Source organism: Sarcophilus harrisii, chromosome 3 (genome assembly GCF_902635505.1).
Source record: "Sarcophilus harrisii chromosome 3, mSarHar1.11, whole genome shotgun sequence".
Taxonomy (NCBI): Eukaryota; Metazoa; Chordata; class Mammalia; order Dasyuromorphia; family Dasyuridae; genus Sarcophilus; species Sarcophilus harrisii.
Genome location: NC_045428.1, coordinates 608,988,724 through 609,016,195, shown reverse-complemented (window position 1 = coordinate 609,016,195; position 27,472 = coordinate 608,988,724). Strand labels below are relative to the sequence as shown.

General features: G+C 64.3%; 3 protein-coding genes and 1 long non-coding RNA gene across 4 annotated transcripts; 2 read left to right on the top strand and 2 right to left on the bottom strand.

The window, feature by feature from the left end:
* The first annotated feature begins 199 nt into the window (after positions 1–199).
* On the top strand, positions 200–2,015 carry LOC116423069. The gene is made up of 2 exons (XR_004233551.1): positions 200–290; positions 587–2,015. It is a non-coding gene; the product is annotated as an uncharacterized LOC116423069 (long non-coding RNA).
* A 589-nt stretch (positions 2,016–2,604) lies between these two features.
* Positions 2,605–5,884, bottom strand: EMC10 (ER membrane protein complex subunit 10). The gene is made up of 6 exons (XM_031961834.1): positions 5,697–5,884; positions 5,336–5,393; positions 4,781–4,890; positions 4,500–4,695; positions 3,800–4,032; positions 2,605–2,752 (listed from the first exon to the last, which is right to left on the bottom strand). The coding sequence occupies exons 1-6, from the start codon at positions 5,778–5,780 to the stop codon at positions 2,645–2,647; spliced, it is 789 nt and encodes a 262-aa protein (XP_031817694.1). The 5' UTR covers positions 5,781–5,884; the 3' UTR covers positions 2,605–2,644.
* Positions 5,885–6,273: 389 nt separating this feature from the next.
* On the top strand, positions 6,274–9,255 carry FAM71E1 (family with sequence similarity 71 member E1). Its single transcript, XM_031964107.1, has 6 exons — positions 6,274–6,353; positions 6,927–7,060; positions 7,207–7,331; positions 7,897–7,903; positions 8,501–8,742; positions 8,831–9,255. The coding sequence occupies exons 1-6, from the start codon at positions 6,308–6,310 to the stop codon at positions 9,069–9,071; spliced, it is 795 nt and encodes a 264-aa protein (XP_031819967.1). The 5' UTR covers positions 6,274–6,307; the 3' UTR covers positions 9,072–9,255.
* Positions 9,256–10,385: 1,130 nt separating this feature from the next.
* Positions 10,386–26,081, bottom strand: MYBPC2 (myosin binding protein C2). Its single transcript, XM_031961833.1, has 27 exons — positions 25,950–26,081; positions 24,975–25,073; positions 22,777–22,863; positions 22,360–22,508; positions 21,732–21,866; positions 21,568–21,665; positions 20,706–20,908; positions 20,248–20,380; positions 19,743–19,867; positions 19,554–19,659; positions 19,223–19,395; positions 18,622–18,787; positions 17,896–18,002; positions 16,767–16,796; positions 16,411–16,550; positions 15,990–16,149; positions 15,812–15,916; positions 15,329–15,517; positions 15,112–15,246; positions 14,864–15,031; positions 12,851–12,939; positions 12,573–12,770; positions 12,280–12,372; positions 11,853–12,189; positions 11,265–11,401; positions 10,846–11,032; positions 10,386–10,537 (listed from the first exon to the last, which is right to left on the bottom strand). The coding sequence occupies exons 1-27, from the start codon at positions 25,966–25,968 to the stop codon at positions 10,386–10,388; spliced, it is 3,720 nt and encodes a 1,239-aa protein (XP_031817693.1). The 5' UTR covers positions 25,969–26,081.
* Between the last annotated feature and the right edge of the window lie 1,391 nt (positions 26,082–27,472).

The window sequence follows — 27,472 nt, the reverse complement described above, 5'->3', positions numbered from 1 at the left end:
CTCCTTTTTCTTTTCCCCCCCGTCCCCTACTGCTCACACCCCTCTCCCTGCACTCTTCCCCGGGCCTTCTTTCTCTAAACTCTTTCCTCCCCTTTTCTTCTCCCTCCCCAGGGGGCCTGGGTGGACTGAAAAACTGGCCTTGGGAGGGTTGGACCGGAAAGGGGAAGCCCTTCTGACCTTTCTTGCCTTCTCCCTTTTATGGGACACCTGCCTTGGACCCTGGACAAAGTCATTAATCAGTGAGGATGAGGACAAAGAAGACACCTCCCAGAGCCCCAACCTCAGGAAGGGTGATTCCTAAGTACCTGCTGGGGGGAAGGGCTACCTGGTGGACCCTCCCTGACTCCCCCTCCCTTACCTTTCAAGCACCCACAGCCTTCTCCCCTGGACCTGTCTGGGCCACCTAAATAGGTACCGAGCTGCCCATTTCCCTAGGCTCCTGCATGGCCTGGAAGGCTGGACCTCAGAATCCTTTCCAGTTCAGAGACCATTCCATAAGGCCTCCCCCCCACCCAGCCCCTTGTAGATAAAGAATCCCCTCCCCCCAGATTGTCTATTCTGGGGCTAAAGGCCATTTCTTCTTCAGAAGGACAAAAACCATCTGGGATTCCACAGCAGCCTCCAGGACACAGATGCCCCCACCGCCCCTTCCTTAGGCTGGCCTGCTCCTCGGACCCCCTGGGAAAGAGTGCCCGCCCAAGCGCAGCTTACAATGACGAGAGTACCCGCTGAAGAGCAGCTGACAGTAACAGTGCCCACTTGAGAGACTTGAGGACTAGGAGCCGTGAGACCATCGGCCGTGGTCCCAGAGGAGGCATGAAGAAGCTCTGGAAAGGACGCCAGCCGCAGGGCACAAACTGAGCCGGAGGCTTCTCTGGCCAGCCTGGCGCTGCCCTGGCCTGATTACCCATGATCATGAGTGCTCCATACAAGGAGCATGGGGACGGGATAAGTATTACCAGTGATCGCCCTTAGGCTGTCTTTGCCCCAGCCACTGCAGGAAGCCCCTCCCCCAGTCTCCCCACACTGACCCAGAGGGCACCAGCTTCCATCCCCAAGGGGACTTTCGGGCCATCCAGCTCCACCTCCTGGTAAAACCTGAAACTGCGCCCCAGCTCTTAGACACCCACAAGCCCTTGATGGGAAACCCCCAAAGCGGCCGGCTCAGAGCTGGGGTGCGAGCCACCAGATCCAGACCATCCTCCCCTGAACCCCCCTTCTGTGGGAAGTCCTGTAAGGTGGAGGCTGACATTGTCCCCAGAAGCCCAATATTCTCGGCCCCTCGCCCCTGTCCCTGCACCAGGGAAGGGGAATGTCCCTGGCTGACCACCTTGCTGGGGCAGACTTGGATGACGCCGTCCCCACTACAGCTGCTGCCAGTTCCCCCAGGCCCTACTGGCCCAGCGCCTCCTGCTCGCTAGGGCTCCCCCTCAGTGCCCACATTGGGCTGGACTCTGTGGACCACAAAGCAGGGGGTGGGGCGCTCGCCACCCTGAGCCCGGACCATCGGCGGAGGCTTTCTCCGTTCTGATGGCCGGGCCCAAGGCGGGTCCCCCTCCTGCTTCTGTCCGGCGCAGAACGTGTGCATTCTAAAGCCATGAGGACAAGCGGCTCCGGGCCTTCACAAAGCCTTGGTGCTCCTCAGGGAGCCGGTCTGCAGAGCTCTGGGGCCATGGGAGACCCTCGGGGCGGTGCCTCTTGGCACTGAGCCCTCACCCGGAGGGCCCACCCCCGGCTCAGCCGTAAGCAGGCTGCTGTGGGGGAGTCGCCGCCCCGGATGGCGAGTTACCCGGCGTGGGGCCCAGACTCGCTCAGGGAGAGCGTCTTCCTTTCTCGAGATCGCGCCCGTGGAGCCACGTGGCGCAGCCCAGCAGGAGCATCTGCCGACAGCCGGACAGCGGCGAGCACCGACTCTGAACCCGATGAAGCTTCCGCTCCCCCCAGTTCCGTTATTCTCAGACTAAGTTACCAAGTGAACAAATAAATGCTCCTGGTACATTTTGAACTTTGCCAACAGAAATTGTGGAAACCGTTTTCTGTCCGCCCAGCGGGCTCCCAGCTCGCTGATGCTGTCCTGGCGGGTCTCCAGGGTGTCCCCTCCCCAACCTGGGTCCCAGAATTTGCCAGTGCCCATGAGGGTCCCCCGCCACCCTCGGGGACCCAATCCCCCACCTCCTCTAGCCCAAGCAGGCTAAGGCGCCCCAGCTCTGTCAAAGGGGGGCCCTCATCACCCCTATGTCCTCAGAAGTCGGGGCTCCTCAAGACCTGGATGACCAGTCCTTGAGGGCAGCGCGCTGCACACAGTGGGTGCTTTACACCCGCTTGCCCAAGGCCTGAGGCCTACACTGGCGACCACTGAGGCTCCCCTTGCCTAGAGGCCCCCTTGAGTCTCTTGCCACAGCAGCTGCCCCCTGGCCCCTTCTCCTGACTACAGGCAGTCTAGACCATGGCAGCCCCCGCCCTCATGTGACTCGGGTCTCAGACCCTCCTGCCTCCTCCAGCCTGACTCCCTCAGTGGAAGAGTTCACTGAAGCCCCAAGGCAGGTCACACAGCGCTGGGGCCCCGGGAGGGGGGCCGCCAGGGCCAAAAGCTGCAGACAAGAGCAGGGTCCAATGGGAACTTTATTTAGTGACAGGTCAGCCCTTATCTCCCACTGCCCCCGCCCCCGCCCCCACCACCCCCTCCCTGGCCACCAGCATCCGGAGCTCCAGACATCATGAGGAACAGGACAATGGGGACGATGTACATCCACTGTGGAGAGACCGGGGCAGGAGGGAGGGGAGGGGGGAGGCCCGGAGGGAAACGAAGGCAGGGAAGGGGGTGCGGGAGCCGGACACAGACAGCAAGCCCAGAGGGACCCCAGAGCCCGCCCGTGGAGGGAAGGAGATAGAGGAAGGGAGGGGGAAGGAAAGGAGAGAGGGAGAGAGAAAAGGGAGGAAGGGAGAGGAGGAGGGGGGAATAGGAAGGAAGGAGAGGGGAAGAGAGGGAGAAAGAAAAAAGGAGAAGGGGGAAAGAGGAGGGAAGAAGAAGGAAGGAAAGAGAGAAAGGAAGGGGAGGAGATGGGAGGGGGAGAAAGGCAGAGGGAGGGAGGAAGGGAAGGGGGAAGGGAGGGAGAGAGACAAGAGAGACACAGAGGGAAGGCGGGAAGGAGGAGGGACAGAGAGAGAGAGAGACATCGGTGAGACTTGGCGCCACTCCCTCTCCTGCCCCCCAGCCCCGGGAGGAGGGGGACCCGCGTGTGGGGGAGCAGGGGAGCAGTGGGGAAGGGGCCCAGGGTCCCCACGTTCTCGGAGGGAGGCGGGGCCGAGGGAGGGGAAGGGGCACGGGCCTCACCAAGCCTCAGCGATGGTGCGGGCCCGGCGGGCTTGAGGAAAGGGCGCCCCCAGGATGAGGTGCCACTGAGAAGGGAGATGGGGAGCAGGGTCAGGGCAGCCCGGGGGCCTGGATCTGTCTGGTCTGCCTCCCGGACCGCCCCCTCCCCAGGAGGCGGGCGCTCTCCCCAGGGATCCTCCCCAGTTCTTCCCCCCCCCCCCTTAGTGCTGAGGCCCCAGGCCTTCCGACACACCAAGCAGGGGGAGCCGACCTCCATCCTGCCGGCAGATCCAAGACAAGACCCCCGGGGGGGGGGGGAGAACCGCAGCCGAGGAGGCGGGGTCTGGCGGGGGCAAAGCTGAGAGAGCAGGCTGAGGTCCCAGACTAAGGGGGGAGGGGGAGGCAGAGGCGGGGAGAACCCAGGAGAGGAGGGTCCCCCCTGAGGGTCTGGGGGAGGGCAAGGGCTGCGGGACCCGCTGCTGCAACCTGGGGCTGGGTGGGGTTGGCCCCGGGAAACCCCCAGAAAGGGGGAATGGTAAAGGGGCCGGGTCCGGCCCCCTGGGGGCCCTTAGCCCCCTGAGAGGTGGGAGGGGCCAGGGACCAAGGGGGGAGGTCTGGTGGGGCCCCCCACCCCGCCCCGGGCATACGTTTTAAAGGGGAAGGGGGGGCTTCTGCCTGGGGGCTCGGGGGCGGGGCAAATCTCCGGGCAGGAAGGGGCCCTGGGGGCCAAGGAGAGGGGGGCTGGCCAGGTCCTGGCCCCGGCCCAAAGGGTGGAAAAGGGGAGGGATGAAGGAGGGGCGGGGGTGGGGCGGGCGGGCCCCTTCCCCCCCGGGTGGGTAGGGGAAAGAAGGGCCCGGGGGGGCCCGGGCCCTTTTCCCCAAGGCCAAGAAGGGGCCCCCGGGGGAGGGGGGGAGCTGGGACCCGGGGGTGGGAAAGGCAGGACGCCCTTCCGGGGGCCCCCTTCCGGGTTAACCAGGCAGGCCCCAAACCCACCTCCCCCCGGGGGGGGCCACGCCCCCCGGGGGCGGGGCCAGCGGCCTTTTGAGAGGTCCCGCCCTCCACCCCCCGGAGCCCCTGCAACGGAAACCCCTGGGGCCCTGGGGCGCCCGGGAGGGGCCCCAGGGAGGGGGGGGCGTTCCCGGGCCAGGGGGGTATGGGGGGGCCCCCCTGGGGCGGGGGGAAATGCTTCTGAGGCAGGGTCTCGGCCCCCCCAAACAGGGAACTGGAGGCGACCACCCACGACCCCGGCAAAGACAGGGGCTTCCCGGGGGACTCACCGCGGGGACGAAGGAGGAGACGTGGCCGGCGGTGGCCGGGCCCTCGGTGGTCCCGGGCTTCCGGGGGACCCTGACCCGGTACAGGCCGTTCAGAGCTGCCACGTCCTGGGGAGACAGCGGGGAGACCGCTTAGCCCGTCCGGCCCGCCCCGAGCCCGCCCCGAGCCCGCCCCCCTCCTCCGGGCGCTCACCCGCAGCCGGCCCCGCTCGTCCTCCGTCAGCTGCCGCTGGGTCAGGCTGACCGTCCCATCCTGCACGTTCCACGTCAGGGAGCCCCGCTTCCGGAAGTGGACGCTGTCATCTGGGGGCCGAGGGGGCGGGGCTCAGAGACCCCCCCCAGGCTGAGGGGCCCAAGCCCCTCGTCTCGGGGGCGGGGACAGCACCACAGGCCCGGCCGGGAGAGCCGCCCTCCCCCCTCCCCAGCAGGGGGCCCCCTCTCTAAACGGGCCCAGGCAACTCCCGCCGATCAAACGGCAGCCTGGACTGGGGGCCCCCCCATCCGTCCGATCCCGACCCCAGGCAACTCCTGCAGATCGAGGCGGGCGGGATCTGCTGGGGGAGGTGCGGAGGCTCCGGGCCCAGACCGCCCCGGGCCCACAGCAGCTGCGCCAGAAGCCGGGGACTCCTCCCGCGGCGGCCGCTCGGCAACGGCTCTGCCCCCGCGCCAGGGCGCGGCTCGGCCCGGCCCCGCTCCTCCCAACGGCTACAGCAGGACCTGGGGACCCCCCCGCCCCCCGCCCCCTCACCGGTCTCAAAGGAGTGCTCCAGCAGCAGCGCCGCGGGTCCGCAGCCTTCGGCAGCAGCCTGAGGGGGGAGACAGCGCGGCTCCGGGTCACCCCCAACCGGCGGCCGGGCGCGGGGGTCCCAGGCCCACCGAAGGCCCAGCTTCCGGCTCCTGGAAGGGCCGCCCCTTCCCCCGGGGCCTCCCGCAGGCGCTTAGAGCGGGCAGGGATGGGGGGCGCCAGCGCCCGCCTCGTTGGCATATCGCTGTGCCCCCGGAGCCCGGCCCCCCTCATTTGCATGCCAGCAGGCCCCCAGAGCCCGGCCCCCCTCATTTGCATGCCGCAAGCCGCCCACGGCCCCATCCCCCGGCCCCGCGGGACTGACCCCCCGAGCGCCGGCCCGACAGCCGCTCCCCTGGACCGCGGCCGGCGCCGCCAGCAGCAGGAGCAGGAGCCAGGGGGCAGCCATCGCCGCTCGCCCGCGTTCACGTGATCACGCGCGGGGCACTCTGGGAGAGGACGGACGAAGCCTCTGCGCCTGCGCCGCTCTGCGGGCTCCGTCCGGCACCTGCGTTTGGACCCCGAGGCCCCCTCCCTCTAGCTCCTCCCTCTCCGTGACGTCACACCACTCTTGCGCCTGAAGCCGGTCCTTCCCTACAACCTTCATCCGGTTCTTCGTGGTACGCGTGCGCAGTGATTCCCACTCGGGAGTACCCGAGTCCAGGCTTTCCGGCCTCCCGGCGTTCTCGACCCCGCTTTCTGCGCGTGCGCAACGACTCCCCGTGATATCACAGAATCTGGGGCCCCGCCCTCGTCCCCATAGCAACATGGTAGCATTTGGGCGAAGTGCCAAGTGACGGGAGGGGGCCGAACTTCTGAGCGTGAGAGGAGCAAACCCTCCACCGCCTCCTCTCGGTAGTTCCCGGCCACCCCCAGAGCCCCGGCCCAGAAACGACCCCCACTCCCCGAGGCCCGCGAGGACCAAAGGGAGCGGGTATGATGCCGGGCCGACGGCCGGAACCGGGCGGCCCCCGAGGGGCAGGTGAGGGCGGGGCTGGAGATGGAGCAGGGGCCCCCCCCCCAGGGCCAGGTGAGGGCGGGGCTGGAGATGGAGCAGGGCCCCCCCCCCAGGGCCAGGTGAGGGCGGGGCTGGAGATGGAGCAGAGGCCCCAGGGCCAGGTGAGGCAGGGCTGGAGATGGCAGGGCCCCAGGGCCAGATGAGGGCGGGGCTGGAGATGGGCAGAGGCCCCAGGGCCAGGTGAGGGCAGAGGCTGGAGATGGAGCAGAGGCCCCAGGAGCCAGGTGAGGCGGGGCTGGAGATGGAGCAGCCCAGGGCCAGGTGAGGCGGGGGGCTGGAGATGGAGCCGAGGCCCCGAGGGCAGGTGAGGGCGGGGGCTGGAGATGGGCAGGGCCCCAGGGCCAGGTGAGGGCGGGGCTGGAGATGGAGCAGGGCCCCCCCCCCCAGGGCCAGGTGAGGGCGGGGCTGGAGATGGAGCCGGGCCCCCCCCCAGGGCCAGGTGAGGGCGGGGGCTGGAGATGGAGCAGGGATCCCCGGGGGGGGGGGGGAGGACAGGGCGGGGGAGGGAGGCTGTTGCTTACTCCGGTCCCTCCTCAGGGGCGAAGGTCGTCCCGAGGCCGAGGCCCCTGCAGTCCACTTCCCCCAGGCCCGGCCGCCTCCAGCGCTACCTGTCCAACGGGGAGTTCGACCAGCTTTGCGACTTCCCCATATTTGAGAGCAACTTCGTCCAGGTGCGAGTCCAGCGGCAGCCCTTCCCCCCGGGGGTGACCCACACCCTCTCCCCCCTATCCCCCCCCACCGGAGACACGGAATCTCCGGCTGCCCACGCGCTGAGCCAGGGCCTCCTGCCGTGAAGTGACGTCAGCTCCTGTCGCAGGTGACTCGGTTCGGAGAGGTGGCCAACAAGGTGACCATGGGCGTGGCCGCCACCAGCCCGGCCCTGGAGCTGCCCGACATACTGCTGCTGGCCGGGCCGGCCCCGGACAAGGGGGGCCTACAGCTGTTTGAGTGAGGACCCCCCAAATCAGTTCCTTGTATAGCCCCAGCCCTCCTCTCCTGGGACCCAGAGTCAGGACGGGAAGAGCTCACCCCAGGTCTGAATCGGCCCTGTGCCTCTCAGCCTCAGTCTCCCCATCTGTAAGATGCCCTGCCAGGTGGTCAGAGCTTTGAAGTCGACCCTCAAGCCGGAGGCCCCCCGCTGAGCAGGGTTGCCTAGTATTTAAGCCCTATCCTTGTGTGCCTTCCCCGGGGCCAATAGCTTCGCATTGACTGCTCCTCAGGCTTAGGGGGCTGAGCCGGCTGCTCGAGGCGCCATAGTGCTCACACCTCTGGGTTGGGAGTCATCTCCCCGAGTTCAAATGCAGCCTCAGAAGCTTAGTGTCCAAAGGACCCTAGGCAAGTCACTTCTCCCCGTGCGCCTCAGTTTATTCATCTGTCAAATGAGCTGGAGAAGGAAATGACAAACTGCTCCAGGATTTGCCAAGAAAATCCCAAATGGGCTCATGGAGAGTGGGACACAACAAAAGCCCTGGAGGACTTGGGGGGACACGGAAGGGAATTGGAAAAGACTGCTTGTGGCAGGGAAGGAGAGGTTGCCGGGAGAAGGGCTGCTCTGGCCAGGGCTGGAGGTGGTGTTGGAGGAGTCCCCCTCTTCTCCTCCTCCTCAGGAGCAGGGCCCGCAGTCTTGTTCAGCGAGGTCGGGGAGGGAGCATTCATCTAGAATTAGGGGGTCCTTGGAGTCTACCTACCCAGCTCTGTCATTTTACAGATGGGGAAACTGAGGCCGAGAGGGTGTGACTCCCCCACGGCTGGCTGACTCCTACCTCCGACATCTTCCTAGATCCTGCTGGTGGCCCCTGGCTCCCAAGCAGATTCTTATTTTCCACGATTCCCCAAGGTTACCCCGCAGAGCCAGACCCGAGACCAAGGTGGGCCCACCTGGGCCGGCCCCCCTCCAGAGCCAGGCCCCACCCTCCTGAGCCAGGCCCCGCCCTCCTGGGCCACCTCCCATTCTGGTCCAGCCCCACCCTCCTGAGCCAGGCCCCGCCCTCCTGGGCCGGTGGTCCTCCAGGGCGGGCCCCGCCCTCCTGGGCCAACCCCTCTCCAGAGCGAGGCCCCGCCCTCCAGCCGCCCCCTTCCTGATCCCATCCCGGGGGTGGGGGCGGGGGCAGGCTGATCCCCTGCAGTTTGTGGAGCTGTTCATCCACGATGAGAAACGGCAGCAGCTGAAGGTGAAGCTCCGGTCGGGCCGCACCTTCTACCTGCAGCTGAGGGCTCCGGCCTCGGAAGACCAGGAGTTCGGCCGCTGGGTCCGGCTGCTCTACCGCCTGCGCTTTCACTCGGGCACCAGGGTGCCCTTCACCCAGGCCCCCGGCCCCCCGGAGGAGGAGGGGCCGTGCCGCCGGACCAGAGGGTGAGCCTGGCCTGGGCAGCGGGGCACCCGAGCGCTCCCGGCCCCGCCCCCCCGCCCAGCCTCACCCCCTCTTCCTTCTGTTTCCTAGTGAAGGCCAGGAGCCCCCCTCCCCCAATCCTGCAGACACCCCAGATGTGAGACGCCGCTGCCTGTTACTGCCGCCCCCCACGCGGAGCCCTTCACCCCAGTGCTCCCCGACCTCCGGAGACGCCAATCTTGTCTTCCCCTCCCCCCCAGCGGCCCGGGGACGCGCACACCCCCCCCCCCGGGACACGGAAGGGTCAGAGAGGAACCTTCCCCGGTCAGGGACCAACCGGATAACAAATTAATAAAGACGCCGAACGTCAGAACGAAGGGCTGAACCTTCAGAGTGGGGGCGCCCGTCCTGGGGGAGGAGGGGTCTGAGGGGCCCTGAGCCCGGCCCACCCCGGGGGCTGGGTGAGAGGCGGCAGCGCCGGCCTGGAAGTCACCGGATCCTCCTTCCTCCATCCCTCCCTCCTCCTTTTCTTCTCCCTCCCTCCTTTCTCCCTCTCCCTTCTCTCTTCCCTCCCCCTCTTCTCTCTTCCCTTCCTTCTCCTCTTCCTCTTCTCTCTTCCCTTCCTTCCCCCTTTCTTCTTTTCTTCCTCCCTCCCTTCTCTTTCCTCTCTCCCTCTCTTCTCTATTCCTCCCTTTTCTTTTTCCTTCCTTCCCCCTTTCTCCCTCACATTCTTTCCTCCTTTACTTCCCCCCTCCTCACCTTTCTTTCCTCCCTCCCTCCTTTCCTTCCCGTCTTCCTTTCCTCCTTCCATCCTTTCCTTCCTCACTTCTTCCTTCCTTTGAAAATTTTCTTCCTTTCTTTCCTCCTTCCTGCCACCTTTCTTCCTTCCCTCCCTTCTCTCTTCCCTTCCCTTTCCTTCCTCCCTCCTTTTCTTCCTCACTTCCTTCTTCCTTCCTCTCTCCCTCCCCTCTTCCTTCCACCCTCTCTTCTTCCTTTCCTTTTTCCTTTCCCCCTTTCCTTCCTGTCTTCCTTCTGTCCTCTCATCCTTTCCCTCCTCCCTTTTCTCTTTCCTTTCCCTCCTCATTTCTTTCTCCCTCCTTTCCTTTTTCTTTCCTTCCCTCCCTCCTTCCTTCCCTCCCTTTTCTTCCTCTTCCTTTCCTTCCTTCCTTCCTCCCATCCTTTCCCCCTCCTCTTTCCCTCCTTCTTCCCTTTTTCCTCCCTCCCTCCCTCCCTCCATTCATTCTTTCATCCATCCGTTCACATAAGCAAACACTGACAACAGGAACAAGCATCGTTCAAGTCTCATGTCTGATAATAAATTAGAGAAGGGATGGTGTCGCATGAGAGGAGGAAGTCAGAGATAACATGGTCTTCATTTTCCAGATGTTGAAACCGAGTCCCAGAACGAGAGGAATGGCCAGGTCCCTCAGCCCCAGATTTAGCATCTGCATCTGGAGGTGGGAAGCATGAAGCTTGTGAGCATGAGCGACCTCCATTTTCAGATGTCCTCCTGGGTCTGTTTCCTCATTTATACAAAGGAATGGCAGTCCCCTCAGCCCCAGTGTGGGGCATCCCTCATCTGGCGGGATAGTTCTGTGCCGTCAGGACCGTGGATTCGCTGAGTAGCCCTCCCGTCTGTCTGAGGTCAGCGAGACCTTTGGCTCATTTAGTCAATGCAGAGAGGGACAGCTGCCTCAGTCCAGATGCCCCCAAGTCTCGACGGCTTGTGGCAAGCCCCCAGGCTCCCAGCCGGGGATGGTTCATGCCGCCTCAGGCCCTGATGGAGTGTCAGCGTAGGTGCCGCCTGTGGCCCGTGCTCTGCTCAAGCAGTCAAGCAGAGACCATCTCTGATGCAGGCCATGGATGCTACTCATCTCCCTTTTACAGATGAGGAAACTGAGGTGGGCCGTGGTTAAGTGCCGTGCCCGGGCTCACTTAAGTGCTGCAGGCCCCATGGTGCCCCCCAGCTGCCTTTCAAAGAGGAGGGAAGGCCTCCAAGGTGTCATCTGGCTCGGCTGCCCCCCTTAGGAGGACGGGACAGGTCTAGAGGGGCTAAAGGCACTGCTGGTGTCAGGGCTGGGATTGGAGCGCAGACCCCCCGCCTCCGGGCCCCGTCCCCGCCTCACCTCGGACCTCCAGCTTGCACTCGGCCAGAGCCTCGCCCAGCTCGTTGACGGCCCGGCAGGAGTAGGTGCCCCCGTCGAAGGGGCTTGGCCGCCGGATGCTGAGGGTCAGGATGCCCTGCTGGTTGGTCATGATGAACTTGGGGTCTTCATGAATCTCCATTTTGTTCTTCATCCAGACCACCTTCGGCTGCAGCGAGAGAGAGCGCGGCCACGGACCGCTGGAGCGGGAGCTGGCCGTGGCCTGGAAGCTCGTGCCCCCCCTCGCAAATGGGGGAAACTGAGGCCCCGAGCAGGGGTGGGGGACTGGGCCCTGGCAGTAAGTAGCTCAGCAAGCCTGGAGTCCTGGCTCCCGGACTCCTTGGGCGGAACCCTCCCCTCCCCCGCTCCAGCTCCTCCCCGGTCCGGGGGCCTGGGCCCACCTTTGGGTACCCCCGCACAGCACAGTAGAGGGCAGCCGTGTACCCCGCCACCACCACCCGATCCAGCAGCGGGGTCAAGAACTTGGGGGCCGAGCGGAAGTCGTGCTCCTGAAACTCCAGAGGCTTCAAGGTGATCCCTAGGGAGGATGGGACAGTGGGTCAGCCCCTGGCCCTTCCTGCCCCCCTCCCCCACGCCCGGCCAGGCTGGGCTGAGAGACAGCTGGAAGGGGACTGCTCCCCCCCAGCCCCCAAGCCCCCCAAAGCCCCCCAGCTGTAAAGGCCGAATAAAGGCTCCATCTGCTCCCAGGCCCCCCTGGTACACGGGAGGGACAAGTAGCACTGGACCAGAAAGCTGGGGGGGGGGGGGAGAGACCCCCTAGGGAAGCTCATCACCCGCGGGGCCACAGGCCCCTAGGGAGCCCCCTCTCTGGGCTCTATGGGCGACGGCACCTCCAGCCAGGAGCTCCCCCTGAGGAGGGGGGAAGTGGGGTGAGCCCTCGGGGACCCTCACGCCCCCCCCACCCCTCGGAGACCCTCACAGGCCCTCCCCGCCCTCGGAGCCCCGCGGGCTGGCCCAGGGCGCGGCACCTGTTTTGAGGATCTTGGCCGTGTTCTTGGACACCCCCGGGGAGTCACTGAGCCCGCAGATGTTCTCGCTGTACACGCGGAAGTAGTATTCGTTCCCGATGATGAGGTCGGCGACGGTGCACTTGGTGGGCCGGCTGTGCTCGTAAACTGTGAACCACTCCTGGGGGGAGGCGGGAGGATTGGGGAGGGGGCTGGGGTGTGGCAAGAAGGGGGGGCTGGGGCGTGGCCGGGAGAGGGAGGGGCTGGGGAGTGGCCAGGACGGGGAGGGGCTAGGAAATGGCCAAGAGAGGGAGGGGCCAGGAGATGGGAGGGGCTGGGCAGTGGCAAGGATGGGGGGCTGGGGCGTGGCCAGGAGAGGGAGGGCTCCGGCCAGCCTCCCACCTCAGGTCCAGCCCCCGGCCCGGGCCCCCCCCTGGTTTCCTTTGGCCTTCTGGATGGGGGTGCCCGTGGCTTTCCTTGGGCGGCTCCACCCCCTTTGGTCCCCACCTCCCACCATCACGTTCTCTGCCGGCCCGGCCTTAGGAACCCCCACACCTCCCCCTCCTCAAAGCCTCTCTTCCCCCACTCTGGGGTTCTTCCACCTTCCCGCCCCTTCCTCTCATTCTCACCTCCTGCCCTCCACACTGAGCTAGCTCATCCCTCCCCCCATTATGAGCCCTCCTTCCTCCGGCCTCCTCCCCAGCTCGGCTCCTCCCTCCCCGGCCCCTCCTCGTGTCTCGCACCCACAACTCGGATCCGGATAATGGCCGTGTCTTCCATGTTCTCTATCTGCACACTAAGTTTGTACTCCCCAGAGTCTGTACGAGCTGCCTGGCGCACGAAGAACACAGTATCGAAGTCACTGGTCCGGATGTTGACACGGGACGTGTCCAGGGGCGCCCCATCCTTTGTCCAGGTGACCTGGGGCCGTGGCTTCCCCTGGGGACGAAGGGAGAGGTGAGGGGACGCTCTGGCTTCTGCCGCCCCCCCCTCCCCCCCCCAGCCCCAGAGCATCCTACCTGGAAAGGAATGACCAGGTTGATCGGTTCGCCCACCCTGCGAATATATGTTTGCCGGAGGTGCCTCGGGAGCCGGATCTTGGGCTGTTCTGGAGGCGAGAGAAGAGGGGTGGGAAGGGGGTCAGAGTTCAGAGTCCAAAGAAGGGGGGCTCACTCACGGAAGGTGGGGACTCTCGGCTGAGGTCAGTGGAGGCTCAGGAGGTTGGCTTTGGCTCATGGTGGCCATTATCAGTGGGAGATCAAACTGGCTGCTCAGTCATGTCTGCTGAGAAGCAACCACAAAAAGTCAGCGGTCGTCCGGGGGCTACTATGAGAAGTCAGGTCATCCAGAGGCAACCGCCGTCATCCTGGAATGACCAGGGGATAGTGGTCTTAGACCAAAGTAGGCAAGACCAGACTTAGTGAGGATGAGGGTCCCCTCTTCAAGGAGACCAGTCGAGGAACCCTGAGGGGCTGCATGGACCCTCTGGATCCTACCTCTGGCACCTCTGGATTTCATTCCTCAGGCTCCCACCTCTGGATCTCTGGATCCCAGCTCTTGGATACCCCCTCTGGATCCCACCTCTTGGATGACCTCTCGATCCCCCTTGTGGATGCCCCCTCTGGATGACCCCTCTGAATCCTACCCTTCTGGAGCCCACCTCTTGGATGACTCCTCAGGATCCTCCCTTGTGGATCCCCCTTCTGGATGACCCCTCTGCATGACCCCTCTGGATCCCACCTCTTGGATCCCACCTCTTGGGATGACTCCTCTGGATCCCACCTCTTGGATGACTCCTCTGGATCCCACCTCGAGATGACCTCTCTAGATCCCACCTCTGGATCCCATCTCTGGATGACCCCTCTGGATCCCCTCTGGATCCCCCCTTGTGGATTCCCCCTCTGGATGACCCCTCTGAATCCCACCCTTCTGGAGCCCACCTCTTGGATGTCTCCTCTGGTCCACATCTGGATGACCCTCTGGAACCCTCTTTGACCCTCTGGATCCACCTCTGGATGTCCTCTGGAACCCACCCTGGATGACTCTGGATCCTACTTGGATCCACCTCTTGGATCCACCTCTTGGATGACTCCTCTGGATCCCTCGGATGACCCTCTGGGTCCACCTCTGGATCCATCTTGGATGACCCTCTGGATCCCCTCTGGATCCCACCTCTTGGATGACCTCTCTTGATCCCCCTTGTGGTTCCCCTCCTGATGACCCTCTGGAATCCACCCTTCTGGAGCCCACCTCTTGGATGTCTCCTCTGGGTCCCACATCTGGATGACCCCTCTGGAACCCACCTCTTGGATGACCCCTCTGGATCCCACCTCTGGATGTCCCCTCTGGAACCCACCTCTGGATGACCCCTCTGGATCCTACCTCTGGATCCCACCTCTTGGATCCCACCTCTTGGATGACTCCTCTGGATCCCACCTCGAGATGACCTTTCAGGATCCCACCTCTGGATCCCATCTCTGGATGACCCCTCTGGATCCCCCCTCTGGATCCCACCTCTTGGATGACCTCTCTTGATCCCCCTTGTGGATTCCCCCTCTGGATGACCCCTCTGAATCCCACCCTTCTGGAGCCCACCTCTTGGATGTCTCCTCTGGGTCCCACATCTGGATGACCCCTCTGGAACCCACTTGGATGACCCCTCTGGATCCCACCTCTGGATGTCCTCTGGAACACCTCCTGGATGACCCTTGGATCCTACCCTGGATCCTACCTCTGGATCCCACCTTTGGATCCCACTTTGGATGACCTCTGGATCCCACTCTGGATGACCCTCTGGAACCACCTCTGGATGACCCCCTTGGATCCTACTTGGATCCACTTCTTGGATCCCACCTCTTGGATGACTCCTCTGGATCCCACCTCTTGGATGACTCCTCTGGATCCCACCTCTGGATGACCTCTCTAGATCCTACCTCTGGATCCCATCTCTGAATGACCCCTCTGGATCCCCTACTTGACCCCGGGCCTCGGCGTGGCTGCTCTCTGTCAGGGAGAGGTCAGGGCTCACTCACGCACAATCTCCCGAATGGTGACGGGCTGGACAAGGGTAGCCGGCTCACTGCGGCCGGCGATGTTGACCCCGACCACGCGGAAGAAGATCCTGGCCCCCGTGGGCAAGCCCTTGACCGTGAAGCCGCAGCGCTCCACGGGCTCCGTGTTGGCGGCCACCCAGTCTTCGGCTGCGGGGGGAGAGAGGCGGGTTTCAGGCCCCGGCCGGACCCCAGGGGGTGGCGGCTGAGCCCGGGGCGGGGTCACTCACAGCCCTCCAAGCAGTACTCCACGATGTAGCCATCGATACCGCCGGCCCCGATCCTGTCCGGGGGGCGCCACTTGAGGGTGGTCGTGGTGTCGGTGACGTCCTCCACCATCAGGTGCAGCGGCTCGCTGGTGGGGGCTGTGGGGAGCGGAGAAGGGGGTCACCGGGGAGGGGCTCCCCAAGTGCAAACAGGGAGACTGAGGTCGGGCCGGCCCCTTACCAATGGGCATGAAGGGCTTGCTGTTCACGCTGGGCTGAGAGACGCCGATGGCGTTGACGGCGAAGACGCGCATCTCATAGAGCACGCCCTCGATCATCTTGGTCGACTCATACGTCGTCTCCGTGAAGACCTCAAAGTTGAGCTTCATCCAGCGCTGGGAGCCCTTCTTCTTCCTCTCAATGAGGTAGCCTGCGGCCAAAGTCGCAGAGCAGAGACACAGGGCTGGGTGGGGGGTGCGGAGTGGGGGCCACAGAGGGAGAGGGGGCCCAAGGACTGGGTGGGGGATCGCCTCCCCCAGGAGTGGGGGCCACAGGGGGAGCAGAAGTCGGGCCCTGAGGGCCGGGCAGGGGAGCCGCCCCCCAGGAGTGGGGGCCACAGAAGGAGCAGAAGTCAGCCCGGGGGTCACCAGGACATTGGACGGGACCAGGGAGCTGGGCCAGGGTTTGCGCTTGAGCCCCAAGGAGGGAGTCCCAGGTAACTCACCGGTCACAGCTTGGCCGCCATCATACTTGGGGGGCTCCCAGACCAAGATGGCCCAGTCCTCCCCCACTGACGTGATCCGCACAGCCTCGGGAGGGTCCGGCACGTCTGGGGGAGGGGAAGAGGGTCAGTCCTAGGGAGCCCAAAGCCCCCCTCTCCAGCCCCGCCCCGGGCCACTCACCCACGACCTTGATGAAGATGGAGGCCGTGTCCTCGCCCACGGGGTTGGTGACCTTGATGGTGTAGCGGGCCTCGTCGGCCCGCTCGGCCCCCTCGATCACAAAGCTGCTGTTGTCCGGCCTCTGCTCCAGGTGCACGCGACCCTCGGTGTCGGAGAACACCTGGGGGAGGGGATGGGGAGCCTGCAGGGGACCGCGGGGGCCAGGGAGCCTCGCTCTGAGTGCAGCCGCCCCCACTGTCCTCGGTCCCGCTGGGCTCCCCCGCAGGGGACCTGCCTGCAATCGTCCACCCTGGTCCCAGGATCTGCCCCCACTCTTCCCTCCTCCCCTCCTTTTTTTAAATAAAGAGGCCCAAGGTGAGCAAAGCTCTTGGCACCCCCTTCCAGAGCAAGTGAGGCGGAGCAGGGAGGGAGCGGCCCCCACCTGGTCCTCCTTCAGCCAGGTGACTGTGGGAGGGGGCTCCCCAGTGATGGCCACGTCCAGCCGCAGCTTGTTGCCGGCCACCACCACGATGATGTTTTCCGACATCTTCCCCGAGCAGTCCAAGTGGATCTTGGGGGGCTCTGGGGGAGGGAGACAGTTAGGTCCACCACACCCAAGAAGCCCAAGGCAGCCTCCCTGAGGCCGGGGGAGGGGGCCCGAGCCCCCTCAGGAGCCGCTGTCACTGCTCCCCCTGGAGGCAGAGCAGACTCCCAGCCCCCCATCATGGGAACCCCAGGCCTCTGACCGGTGGGCTCCTCCCTTCTGGGGCCCACTTCCCCCTCATCAGCACGACTAACCTTGTTTGGGCACGTAATCGATCTTGATCTCTGGGAGAGAGAGGAGAGGAAGCTATTAGAAACAGGGCTTTCTCTGGGGGCCTCCCAGTGTGGAGAATGAGGGCAGAAGCCGGACAGGGAGAAGATGGGGAACCGGGGCCTCCTGGAGCTCTGGGACACCCAGACGTCAGCCCGGGGCCTCCGCCCGGCTTCTCAGGAAGCCATGAAGGGCCGGGGCAGGCGCCCGGTCTCCGGAAAAACGAGACTCGGCCGATCGTTTGTCACCTCCCCCATGAAGCTATCAAGTGGGCAGGGTGGGGACCCCCCAGCTGCCAGTCACCCTCCCTCTTCTGGGAACCCCATTAAATAAGTAATTATAGACACGATCACAGAGGAAATCGCCTGCATTGAAAAGTTAACAAAACACATTGGGGAATGTGCCCAGGCCCCCGGGGAGCCGCTGGGGGTTCTATCTTGCCCCTTTCCAATTTAAAGCCTCGGCCAATATGTTCCCGGGGTCCCTGGCACTCGGCAGAGTGCCGGCACACAGTAGGTGTTCACTCAGCGCTTGCTGACTTGCCTGCTTGGGGGGCTCCATCCCTGGCCAGGAGCCTGTCATCCCAGAGTCTCTGTCCCACCTCCCAGTGCCGCTCTTCAATTCCCAAATCCCATCACTCTCCCTGGGGGGCCACAGTGAGGAAAGCCCAGAGCGCACCCCCGCAGGACTCAGTGCCTCGTCCCAGCAGTCTGGGGGCCCCCAGAAATGCACCCCCCGTCCTCAGGAGTCTCCGGCAGCCGGGTGCACGGGAGGGCTGCCACCATGACTCGCACCCGTGCCCGGGTGCCGCAGGCTTCTGGGGGGAGGGCGCTGTCCATGGCTCCTGCTGCTCCCCTCTGCTCCAACTTTTGGCAGGGCAGTCCCCCCCAACCCTATTTAAAAGTTTTCACGGCGCTGTGGGCAGCCCTTTCTCACTCCTTTCTAACGAGCATTTATTAAGTCCCTGCTGTACACCAGGCAACAGACTCTAAATCGGGGAATTCCATCCCAGTCCATCCCCCTTCCACTTGACAGAACAAGAAACTGAGGCTCGGCAACAGAGCGGGACAAGGACTGAGGGAAGGGGGCGGGGTGGGGGGGGGTCAGTCTCACCCAGGAAGTTGAGCTTGGCCGACAAGGTCAGGGCAAAGCCATCGGGCACAAACGTGTAATCCCCCTCGTCCTCGGGCCGCACGTCATCGATGACCAGCTTGTGGATCCTGGAGGGGGGACGTGGGATCGTGGATCCCAGGAATCGGGCTGGAAGTGTCCCGTCCCATATGACATGTAAAGGGACTGAGGCTCGGGAGGGGGAGGGGGAGGCCCCAGGGGAGAGGCTGGGGAGGGGGAGGGGCGGACCCAGCGGAGAGGCGGGGGAGGGCTTCCTCCGCGGCCCCCCCTCCCCCTCCACGCTGAGCCTGGGGTCAGACGGACCGCAGGACAGACCACGCTGCTGACCACAGGTTCCGGCTCCCTTACATGGGGGGGGGGGGGAAGGAGGGAGGGAGGGAGGGAATTATTCCACGGGTTTAGGCAAATGAAGAGATTTGCAAGTTACCCGGCCCTGGGACAGCGGGGAGGGGGGTGGAGGGCGGGGGATCTGCCCGGAGTGGGCGGGGAGCCAGGTGAGTCGGGGGCTCTGGGTACAAGGCTGGGCCCCGCCCCGCCCCGCCCCGCCCCACAGGCCACAATCTGTACATTTCTGTTTCTGCCCCTGCTGCCCCTCGGGAAGCCCCCCCTGCCCGGCCGCGCCTCGGAAGTCCCAGAGGAGAGCGCGGAGTCCCGGTGTGCCAGGCACCCGCCCCGGCCGATCGGCCCGCCCCCGGCCCCGCCCCTCACCGGCCCGTGTGGCTGATGGTGATCCTCTTGCTGGGCCGCACTTCCACGCCGTTCTTGTACCACTTGCCCGTCACCTTCTCGTCAGAAACCTCACACTTGAACACGGCCTGGTCCGCAGCCTTGACCGTCAGGTCCGCGATGTCCTGGAGGACCTCCAGCTGCTTCTCTGCAGGGAGGGAGGGCGTCGGGCTCGAGCTCCTGGAGCCCCAGAGGGCCCCGGCTCCAGCGGCACTGCGATCCGCATACCTTGGGTGCTTAATAAATGCTTCCTGAACTGAGTGGAAGGCTGCTACTAAAGGACACACTTCTTGGGAGCAGAGATCTGATAAGGGAAAGTCTGACTCCCTCACAAGCCAGCCCAGGGCCCTATACACAGCAGGTGCTTCATAAATGTGCATGGCCTAAAACAATCCTACCGGCCTATGAGTAGTGAGCACATAGTCCCGTATGCAGTGGGCGCTTCATAAATGGTCAAGGCTAACTCGGCTGACTAGAGAGGTCTTCCAAACCCCAGCGAACCCTTTTGAGGACCCCTTGACGGTGGCCCCTCACTCTCTGGCCACCCAGTGGCCCAGCCCGGCCCTGGCAGAGGCCCCCTTACCCTCCACGATAAGCTCCGCCTCACACTGGCCACCATTGGTCATGACCTTGTAGCGGCCCCTGTCCTCTTGGGTGACCTCGGTGAAGATCAGCAGGTGCTTCTTGCCGTCTTTCTTGAAGCGGTAGCGGGCCTTGTAGGAGTCCTCCCGGGTCATCTCCACGTCGTCCTTCATCCTGGGAGGAGGCGGGGGGCTCAGGCGCAGGGCACGGGCCGGGGCTCCCGGGGAGGCTGTCGGGCCCCGCAGGACGGAGGGGATAAAGTGGGGGGATCCCATGGGGGCAGGGCAGGGGCCGAGCGGTCAGGGGCCGGGGCCAGGGCCGGCGACACTTGCCACATGAGCTGGGCTCCCTCCTCCGACACTTCCACCATCATCTCCACGCGGTCGCCCACAAACACCTGCTGGTCCTCCAGGGGGGTGATAATGAGGACGGGGGGCTCTGGAGGGACAGTCAGTGGGGGGAGGTGGGGGGCGGCTCCCGGAGCCCCTCAGCCCCCCCCCCAGCCTGCCGCAGGCCCCCACCTTTGACGAAGAGCTCCGTGAAGCACTTCTCATCCTTGACGGCCACTTCGTACGCGGCGTCGTCGGCCAGCGTGCACTTGTTGATGGTGAGGATCCTCTTCTTGCCCACGTTCTCAAACACGTACCTGGTCCCGCCGTCAGGAGGCTGAGGGCCGGCCCTGTGTGCCGAGCCCCGCCCGCGCGGGCCCAGGCCCCGCCTCCAGAGCACAAAGTCCCGCCCATGGGCACGACCCCGCCTCCAGAGTACAAAGCCCCGCCCCTAGGCCAGGCTCCGCCCCCAGAGCCCAAAGTCCCGGCCCCGCCTCCAGAGTACAAAGTCCCGCCCCTGAAGCCCAAAGGCCATCTCATGGGACAAGAGCCCCACCCCCTGGTGGGGGGACCCCTCCCCACCTCCCAGGTGAGAGGTCCTGCTAGGTCCTCTGCTGTCAGCCCTCTGTCAACTCTGCCCTTCCCCATGGTCGGGGCCCTCCCAAGCGGGGACCCCCACCGTGCCCCCTATACCCACTTGCTGCTGGGCTTGATCTCCTGGCCATTCTTGTACCACTTGAGGGGCAGATCGGGGTCACTGATCTCCACCACCAGCTTGATCTTGTTCCCCTTGTCCACCTGGTAAGCCGGGTCCAGCTTCTTTGTGAACGCTGTTGGGCCAAGGAGGGGCTCAGGGGGAGAAGGTCAGGGACCAGCCTGCCCCGCTTGTGCTTCCCAGTAGCTTCCCTTCCAGCTGTTTCCCCCTCGCAGTTCTCCCCCTCCCCAGCCACTCTTCCCCCTCCCCAGCCGCTCTTCCCCCTCCCCAGCCGCTCTTCCCCCTCCTAGCTCTCCCCCTCCCCAGCCGCTCTTCCCCCTCCCAGCTCTCCCCCTCCCCAGCCGCTCTTCCCCCTCCCAGCTCTCCCCCTCCCCAGACGCTCTTCCCCCTCCCAGCTCTCCCCCTGCAGCTGCTTCCCCCCCCCCACCCCCTGCTCTGACCTGCGCTCTTCTTCACCTCCACCTTGGCCTTCTTGGGCCTTGGCATCCCCCGGTCGGTGATCCCGTCTGGGGCGTCCCTCTCTCTCTTCTTGCCCCAGGCAGCTCCCGATCTGGGGGGCAGGCCCAGGTCATCGTCATCCTTCTTCTTCTTCTTCTTCTCTTCCACCACCTCCCTGGAGCCGGGAGGCTCAGGCTCAGGGCAGCTTGGTTTGTGGGAGGGGAAGGAACAGGGAGGAGGAGGGAGGGAAACCCAGGGGCGGCAGATCTTCCTAGGTGGGGGAGGTCACCCAATCCCACTCGGGCAGACTGGGGCCCCAGGAAAGGGGGCAGGGGCCTAGGGGCTCACCTCTTCAAAAAGCCCCTAAAGTCCACTCCCGGCATCTTAGCTTGCCCTCCCTCTGCCAAAGGGGCGACCTTAGAAACGTCCTTAGAAAACGGACTCCTTTTATCCTCAGAAGTCCCCGGAGGGAGGGAGGCAATGGCTTGGATTATACCCATTTTACAGAGGAGGACATGGGATTAAGGGCCTTGTCCGGGGCCTCGTCCCTGCCGGGCCTGATGGGAATTGCAGGCCTGGAGCCTGCAGGTCCGCGGCCTCAGTATCCCGGCAGGCCCCGGCTCTGGGATCCCCTCCCCTCTGACAGGCCCTTGCCCCCCGGGGCAGAGCGAGTGGAGGCGCAGGAGGGACTGGAGGGAGGAGGGATGGGGGGGGCGTCACTCACGAGCGCTTGAAGCTTTCCAGGATGTTGCCTCGGCTTTCTTGGCTGGGGACTGGGGAGGGGAGGGGAGGGCAGTGAGTGGGGGCCTCCTTTGTCCACTTTTCCAACCCCCCCACCCCCCCCCCACCCCCAGGACACGGCACCTTCCACATCGTGTTGGCTGGGCTTCCAGGCATCCCTTGGCCTGACCTCGCGTGTCCCCTCGGGTCCCCACCATCACCCCCTCTTCACCAGTGGTACCCTGGGGGGGGGCCCAACATCCCTGGGGCCCCCTCCCCCCCCGGCGCCCCTGGGGGTTCCACCCCACTGGGGGGAGGCCATCCCCGGGGGCGTGGGGCGGGGGGCAGGGGGCCTGGCACCCTTTGCCAAAGGTGACCCCAGCATGGTGGGGGCTGGGGGTCCCTGGACCCGTCTCCGGGTGACTCCCGGGGGCCTTGGGAGGCTGCCACAAAGTCCCAAGTGACAGGTGCAGAGGGGGAAAGCTTTTGAGTGCCCGGGGCAGGAAGCCCCAAGGACAGCCCGGAAGGCAGGGGGTTTGAGGGGGGCCCCAGGCCCCCTCAGGGGACACCTGGGAAGCCCTTTTTATTTTATTTTTACACTGAGGAGGGGGAAGCAGCCCAGGGAGAGAAAGCGATTTATTTCCTCTGGAGCCCAGGGCTGGGGGGTTGCCAGTTTGCCAACCCCGCGCCATGGGGAAAGGCAGCTCAGACACGTGGCCAAGGCCACACGGCAAGCAGGGGGCAGCCAGGGCTGGGAGCTGGCCTTGGACGGGCCTCCTACCCCCCATCTCCATCACTTCTGCTGCCCCCTCCCTCCCCCCCCCCCGCACTGCTGCTGCCCCTCCCCCTGCTGCAGCCCCTTCCCCTGTGCTGCCCCTCCCCCCTGCTCTCCATCATTCCTACGGCCCAGCGCCCCCAGCTCCCCCCCAGCCTTACATTGCTCTGTGCATCGTGGGTCTCCTTGAAGCTGAATCGGGCCCCGCTCTTGCTGCCCAGTTCCAGCCACTTCCCTTTGAACCATTTGATGACCGGCTTTCCGGGGAGCTCCTTCCCATTCACCTTGGCGGTGATCACCACGTCCTTCCCTGGGCCCCGCGGGAAAGGGGGGGTAAGCAGACCCTCAGGGGTCCAAGGTCTTCACCCCCTGAGCGGCGCATCCGGGCGCTGCCTCCCAGACCCCCTCAGAGACCCCATCTCTAAAACTGCAGCCCTCCCCCAGGGACCTCGACCTCCCCTCCCCCCGGGGATACAGGGAGCTGGCCCCGTGGCCGTCCCGGCCCCTGGATTTCCAGGCCCTCGGTTTCCCTCTGGGATCCAAGCCCGGGGCCTCCCCAGGGAGCTCAGCCTCCTCACCTGCCTCCACAGACACAGTCTCTGGTTTCTTCAGGAAAATCCCCGTGGGCTCCTCGGCCGTGGGTGACTGGTCCTCGGGGGGAGCCTCTGCCAGAAGGTCAGGAGGGTTCGGGTTATAAATGGGCCTCTCAGTCTGAGTCAGGCTGGCCCCAGAGCAGGGGGTGGGGGAGCAAGGTTACTTGGAGGCAGTTCCTGAGAACTGGCGGAGGGCTCAGGACCACACCCCCTCCCTCGCCTTGCCCAGCTGTGTCAGCCAAGGGCCGGGGAGGCAAAAACAGGTCCCCAAAGAGCTGACTGGTAGGTTGGGGGTGGGGAGGACAATATGCAAACAAATATAGCAAATATGTCCCCGACAAGTAGGAATTAATTAAGAGGGAAGGCGCTGGGGAAATTCCTGGACGTGGAATTTGAATCTGAATAAGACTGGGTCTCTCTAGACACTCTGTTTCCTCTTCAGTAGAGAAAGGGGGAGGGGGGGGGAGTAGTGGGGAAGAGAGCGGACTAATCCTTGATCCACTCTTGCCTAAGTTCCCTCCTCTGCAGAATGAGAGTGGACCGCCCGACCTTCACCGAGCCTTATTTCCCCCTTTCCTCGAATAATGCTCCTGGCCTCCTCTGACCCCCAGTTTCCATCCACCAGCCAACAAGCACCAGGCCAGCCCCGGCTCAGAGAGTAATTGCACAATTAAGTAACAATGTTTCTGGATCGATACAAAGTAACCCAGGACACCAGCTTCACATTCAACTGTGTAGAAATAGATACAAAATCGCTACAAAGCATAAGTTTAGCTGTGTGGAAATGGATACAAAATCGCTACAAGGTGACTCAAAGGCTACAAAGACAAAAACTGCCCTGTCCAGCCTCCAGGCGGCTTTTGTCAGCCTACGATGGAGTGGGGACTACAGCTCTAAGGCAAGACCAGCATCAGATGGGCGTGGCAGCCATGACACATACTGAAGACCCTCTGGTGATGGGGAGCTCACTATCTTCCCTGGTTATCTCTAATTGTAAGGAAGCCATTCCTGACTTCGAACCTGGATTGGCCTCTTGGATCCTCCTGCCTTAATCCTTGGATCATGGAGTAGTTTGCTAATAATTAGGGCAGAAGTTATTACACAATTAAGTATCAGATCATCGTGGTAGACAGCTAGAGATGGAGGAATGGAGAAAGAGGGGGAGTAGAAGAGGAGGATCAGAGGAGGGGGATGAGGAGAGACTAGAAAACTGGGGGAATAGGGGAAGGGAGAAAGACTGGGGGAGGGGAAATGGAAAGAAGAGGAGGGGAAAAAAGAGGGGGAGGAGTTAGAGGAAGAGAAAGGGAGATGAGGGGCTTCCTGGATGTGGCAGCTAGAGGAGATTCCAAAAGCAGAGGGTGGGAAGGCAGGACAGTGAGTGGTGTCTAGTGGGCCTCTCCTAGAAAGACCGCCAGGGCTCCCCGGCCACCCGAGGCCCGTCATTGCATTCTGAGATGGAGAAGCTGAGGGGGTCTTTGTCAGGGGCACAGACTCCCCTCCCCCAGCTTGAAGCGGGCACCCGGTGGCCTTTTTATCCAAGAGGTGGCTCTTCATGTCCTTGCTCCACACTCACCCAAGTCTGTTGGGTCTCCACAGAATTAGGTGCAAGGAAAGGGGAGGAAGGGAGGACAGAGCTCAGATATCTGGAGGCTGGGGACAAGCTGCATCAAAGAATCAGAGCCCTTCAAAGGCCATGAACCCCCTAATTTTACAGATGGGGAAATCGAGACCCAGAGAGGCATTCAGAGTCCCATCGGTGCCAAGCAGCTGCAGGAAGCTCAGAACCCAAGTCTTCCTGATCACAGCGTGGTCCCCCTGCAGTTGAGAGGGAGTCTGGAGTCCCACTACCTCGAACAACTTGGTTCCCATAGGTGCGGGGGGAGGCTCGGGAATAGGAAGAAACATGAGGAATGGGATCCCCCAAAATTTGGGGGTTCTGAGAAAGGAGGATCAGAAGACAGGGATTCCCTGATAAAGATCTGAGAGGCTCAGGGACCAGAGGGGGAGCCAGCCCCCCGCCCCCAGTCAGAGGGAGTCTGGGAAAAGGAGCATGAGGAACAGGGGCGGCAGCCTGAGGAGTCTAGGACAGAGAGGAGAGGCAATTTCAGGGAACCGTGGGGGCCCAGAAGGAACTGAGGTCTGTAGACATCTGGAGGGCAGGCCCAGCCCCGGGGGGGCCTCACCGCTGGAGGGTGCAGCTGGAGCCTCCTCGGCAGGGGCCTCCTTGGCAGGGGCAGGCTCTTTGGAGGCATCCTTAGCTTTGGCAGCGGGCTTCTTGGCAGCTGTAGGGAGGAGGGAGGGGGCATGGTCACAAGGTTTTAGGGAACCCGGGAGTCCTGGTCCCCTGTACCTCATGCCCTCAAGGACCCAGTGGTGCTGAGCGGAGCCCCTCCCTCCAGCTTTTCCCCGGCACCCAGGACTGCGCAGCTCAGGCGTTTTCGTGCCCCTCCCCCCAGACACCTGCTTCCCCTCACTTCCTCTCCCATCCTCCGGGGACAGAGGGCAGGGCCAGCAGGATCCCCCTAAATAAAGCCTCTGCTCCTCCTCGCCTCCCCCAAGCCCAGGCCGACTGCTCTTGACCTTTTTCGGATGGGCTGGCCTGGGGTATAATTAGCTTGATCTGGGGTCAGGTAACTGGACACCCCTGTGCTGAGCTCAGCACCCAGCACCCAGCCCTCGGGACCCACTCAGGCACTCTCTGCCAGCACTGCTCGGACCCCTTCTCCTGCGCAGTGCAAGGGGGCTCCCTGTTCCTGATGGGGCCTTCCCCTCCTCCTCAGGGGCTCCCTCCCTATGCTAGCTCCGGGGCTCCTTTTCCCTTCATTTCTTATGCACGGAGCCCCCCCTCCCCAGTATCTGGCTTTTTCCTCTAGTTCTAGTCTACCACCCCCCATGCCCAAGGAGCCCTCCCCCATCCTAGCCTCAGGGGCCCTTTCCACTCATCAGCCCCAACCCACACCATCCTAGCCTGGGGGGCCCCTTTCCACTCCTCAGTCTCCAACCTCCCCTAATCCCAGACTTCCTTTCTTTGCCCTTGGCCATCTCCCTCCCCCAGACCGCTGTGGTCCTCCTCACCCCCCCCACCCTTGACTGCTGACCCCGGGCTGGAGCAGACCCCCTGCCTATGTCCCCTTCGGGAAGAGCTTGGGCGTCCCCACCTGGTTTGGGCACGGGCATCTTAGTCTGTGGCCGGCCGGGAACCCTCCTGAGACAGCGGGGCCCAGGCTGGGTGGCCGGGGAGGGTTTTAAGGAGGCTGGAGGCCTCCGGAGACGCCTGACTCAGCTCCCCCTCCCCACCCCCTCCGAATTCCCCAGGCGTTCTCTAAAGGGCGAGAAATAACAGCTGGGGGGGGGGGGGGCTGGCTCCCGGCTCCTGGCAGAGGCCACAAGACTCTGGTTTCTGAGGCAAGGGGAGGGGAAAGGGGGGAGGGCTTTGTGGGTCCGGACACCTGGAGCTCCGTGGGAGGCCTCAGGAAGGGGACGCCTGGGTCCCTATTCTTGGGGAGCTGCGGGAGCAGGATATTTGCTAGGGGGTAGGGCTGGGAGACCCGGACAACTGGGGCCTCTAGGAGGTGGAAGTTAGGGCATCGGGCCTGGTGTCGAGACAGGAGAGGGCAGGGGGCCCAGCCCCGGCTTTCTGCAAGTCAGGGATCTTCAGAGAAATTGGACTCCGGGGACCAGCTCGCCGGTGGGGAGGGAGGTCTCCCTCGGCCCAGGGGGCCCTGTGGGGGAGCCCGCCTCCAGGGAGGGCCCACCTGGCCTTTGTCCCAGGCCATTGCTGTGGCCCGCCACCTGGTGGGCCCCCCTCCCCTTCCCTTGCCCCTGGGCCCCGGGAGGTGGAGGGAGGGCCCAGCCCCCGGGCCTGGGGCCCCCAGGGCAGAGGGGGGGGCCCCCAACACAAAAAAAGGGAAGGAAAAAAAGTCCCTTTTAATTTACAAGCGGGGGGCTTGGCCAATCCAAGGTGGAGGCTGTGACACATTTCTAGACTCTTCCGGGGGATGGGGGGAAAGGGGAAGGAAGCAAGGGGAGAACAGGAGAGGGATAGAGAGATGGAGAGGAGGGAGGAGAGGGGGAGGGGTGGGAAAGGGAGGGAGAAGAGGGGAGGGGGAAGGGAAGGGAAGAGGTGGGAAAGGGAGGGGAAGAGGGGAGGGAGAGGGGGGGGAAAGGGAGGAAAAAGAGGAGGGAGAGAGCAGGGGGAGGGGAAGGGAAGAAGGGAAGGGGGAAGAGTGGGAAAGGGAGGGGGAAGGAAGAAAGGGGAAGGGGAGGGGTGGGAAAGGGAGAGGAAGGGAGGGCAGCGGAGGGGGAGAGAGGAAGAGAGCAGGCAGGAGGAACAGACGGAGGAAAGAGAGCGAGGGCCAAGGCTGAGGCGGACCTCCAGGAGACCCAGGCTGGGAGCTCAGCCCGAGGATTTCTGGGCCAGAGGCCCCCGGAGAAAGAGCTAGAAATGGCGCTGGGGACAAGGGGCTCGGGGTGCAGTGGGTGTGGCTCAAGCCTGGCCTCAGACCGGCCCTGGCCGTGAGACAAGTCCCTTCTCCCTGCTTGCCTCAGTTTCCTTGCCTTCAGATGAGAAGGCAGCGGCGCCCGCCCCGGTCCTTGCGGGTCACGGGTCAGACAGGACCGAACGCCCTGGTGCCCCCACGCCCCCCCTTGCCCAGGCTGTTCCCCAAAGCGACACCCCAGG

Coding starts and splice junctions, on each gene's coding strand:
- EMC10 (XM_031961834.1), bottom strand. CDS start 5,780: ATGGCTGCCCCCTGGCTCCTGCTCCTGCTGCTGGCGGCGCCGGCCGCG. Junction 4,033..4,499: donor GCCGAGACCCTGCCTCAGAA/GCATTTCCCCCC, acceptor CTTGGCCCCCAG/GGCCCCTTCCTGCCCGGAGA. Junction 2,753..3,799: donor CCAACCCCACCCAGCCCCAG/GTTGCAGCAGCG, acceptor GTCTCTCCACAG/TGGATGTACATCGTCCCCAT.
- FAM71E1 (XM_031964107.1), top strand. CDS start 6,308: ATGATGCCGGGCCGACGGCCGGAACCGGGCGGCCCCCGAGGGGCAG. Junction 7,061..7,206: donor TTGAGAGCAACTTCGTCCAG/GTGCGAGTCCAG, acceptor CTCCTGTCGCAG/GTGACTCGGTTCGGAGAGGT. Junction 8,743..8,830: donor CCGTGCCGCCGGACCAGAGG/GTGAGCCTGGCC, acceptor TCTGTTTCCTAG/TGAAGGCCAGGAGCCCCCCT.
- MYBPC2 (XM_031961833.1), bottom strand. Junction 22,864..24,974: donor TCCAGCTGCACCCTCCAGCG/GTGAGGCCCCCC, acceptor ACCTTCTGGCAG/AGGCTCCCCCCGAGGACCAG. Junction 16,551..16,766: donor CGATTACGTGCCCAAACAAG/GTTAGTCGTGCT, acceptor TCCCTCCCCCAG/AGCCCCCCAAGATCCACTTG.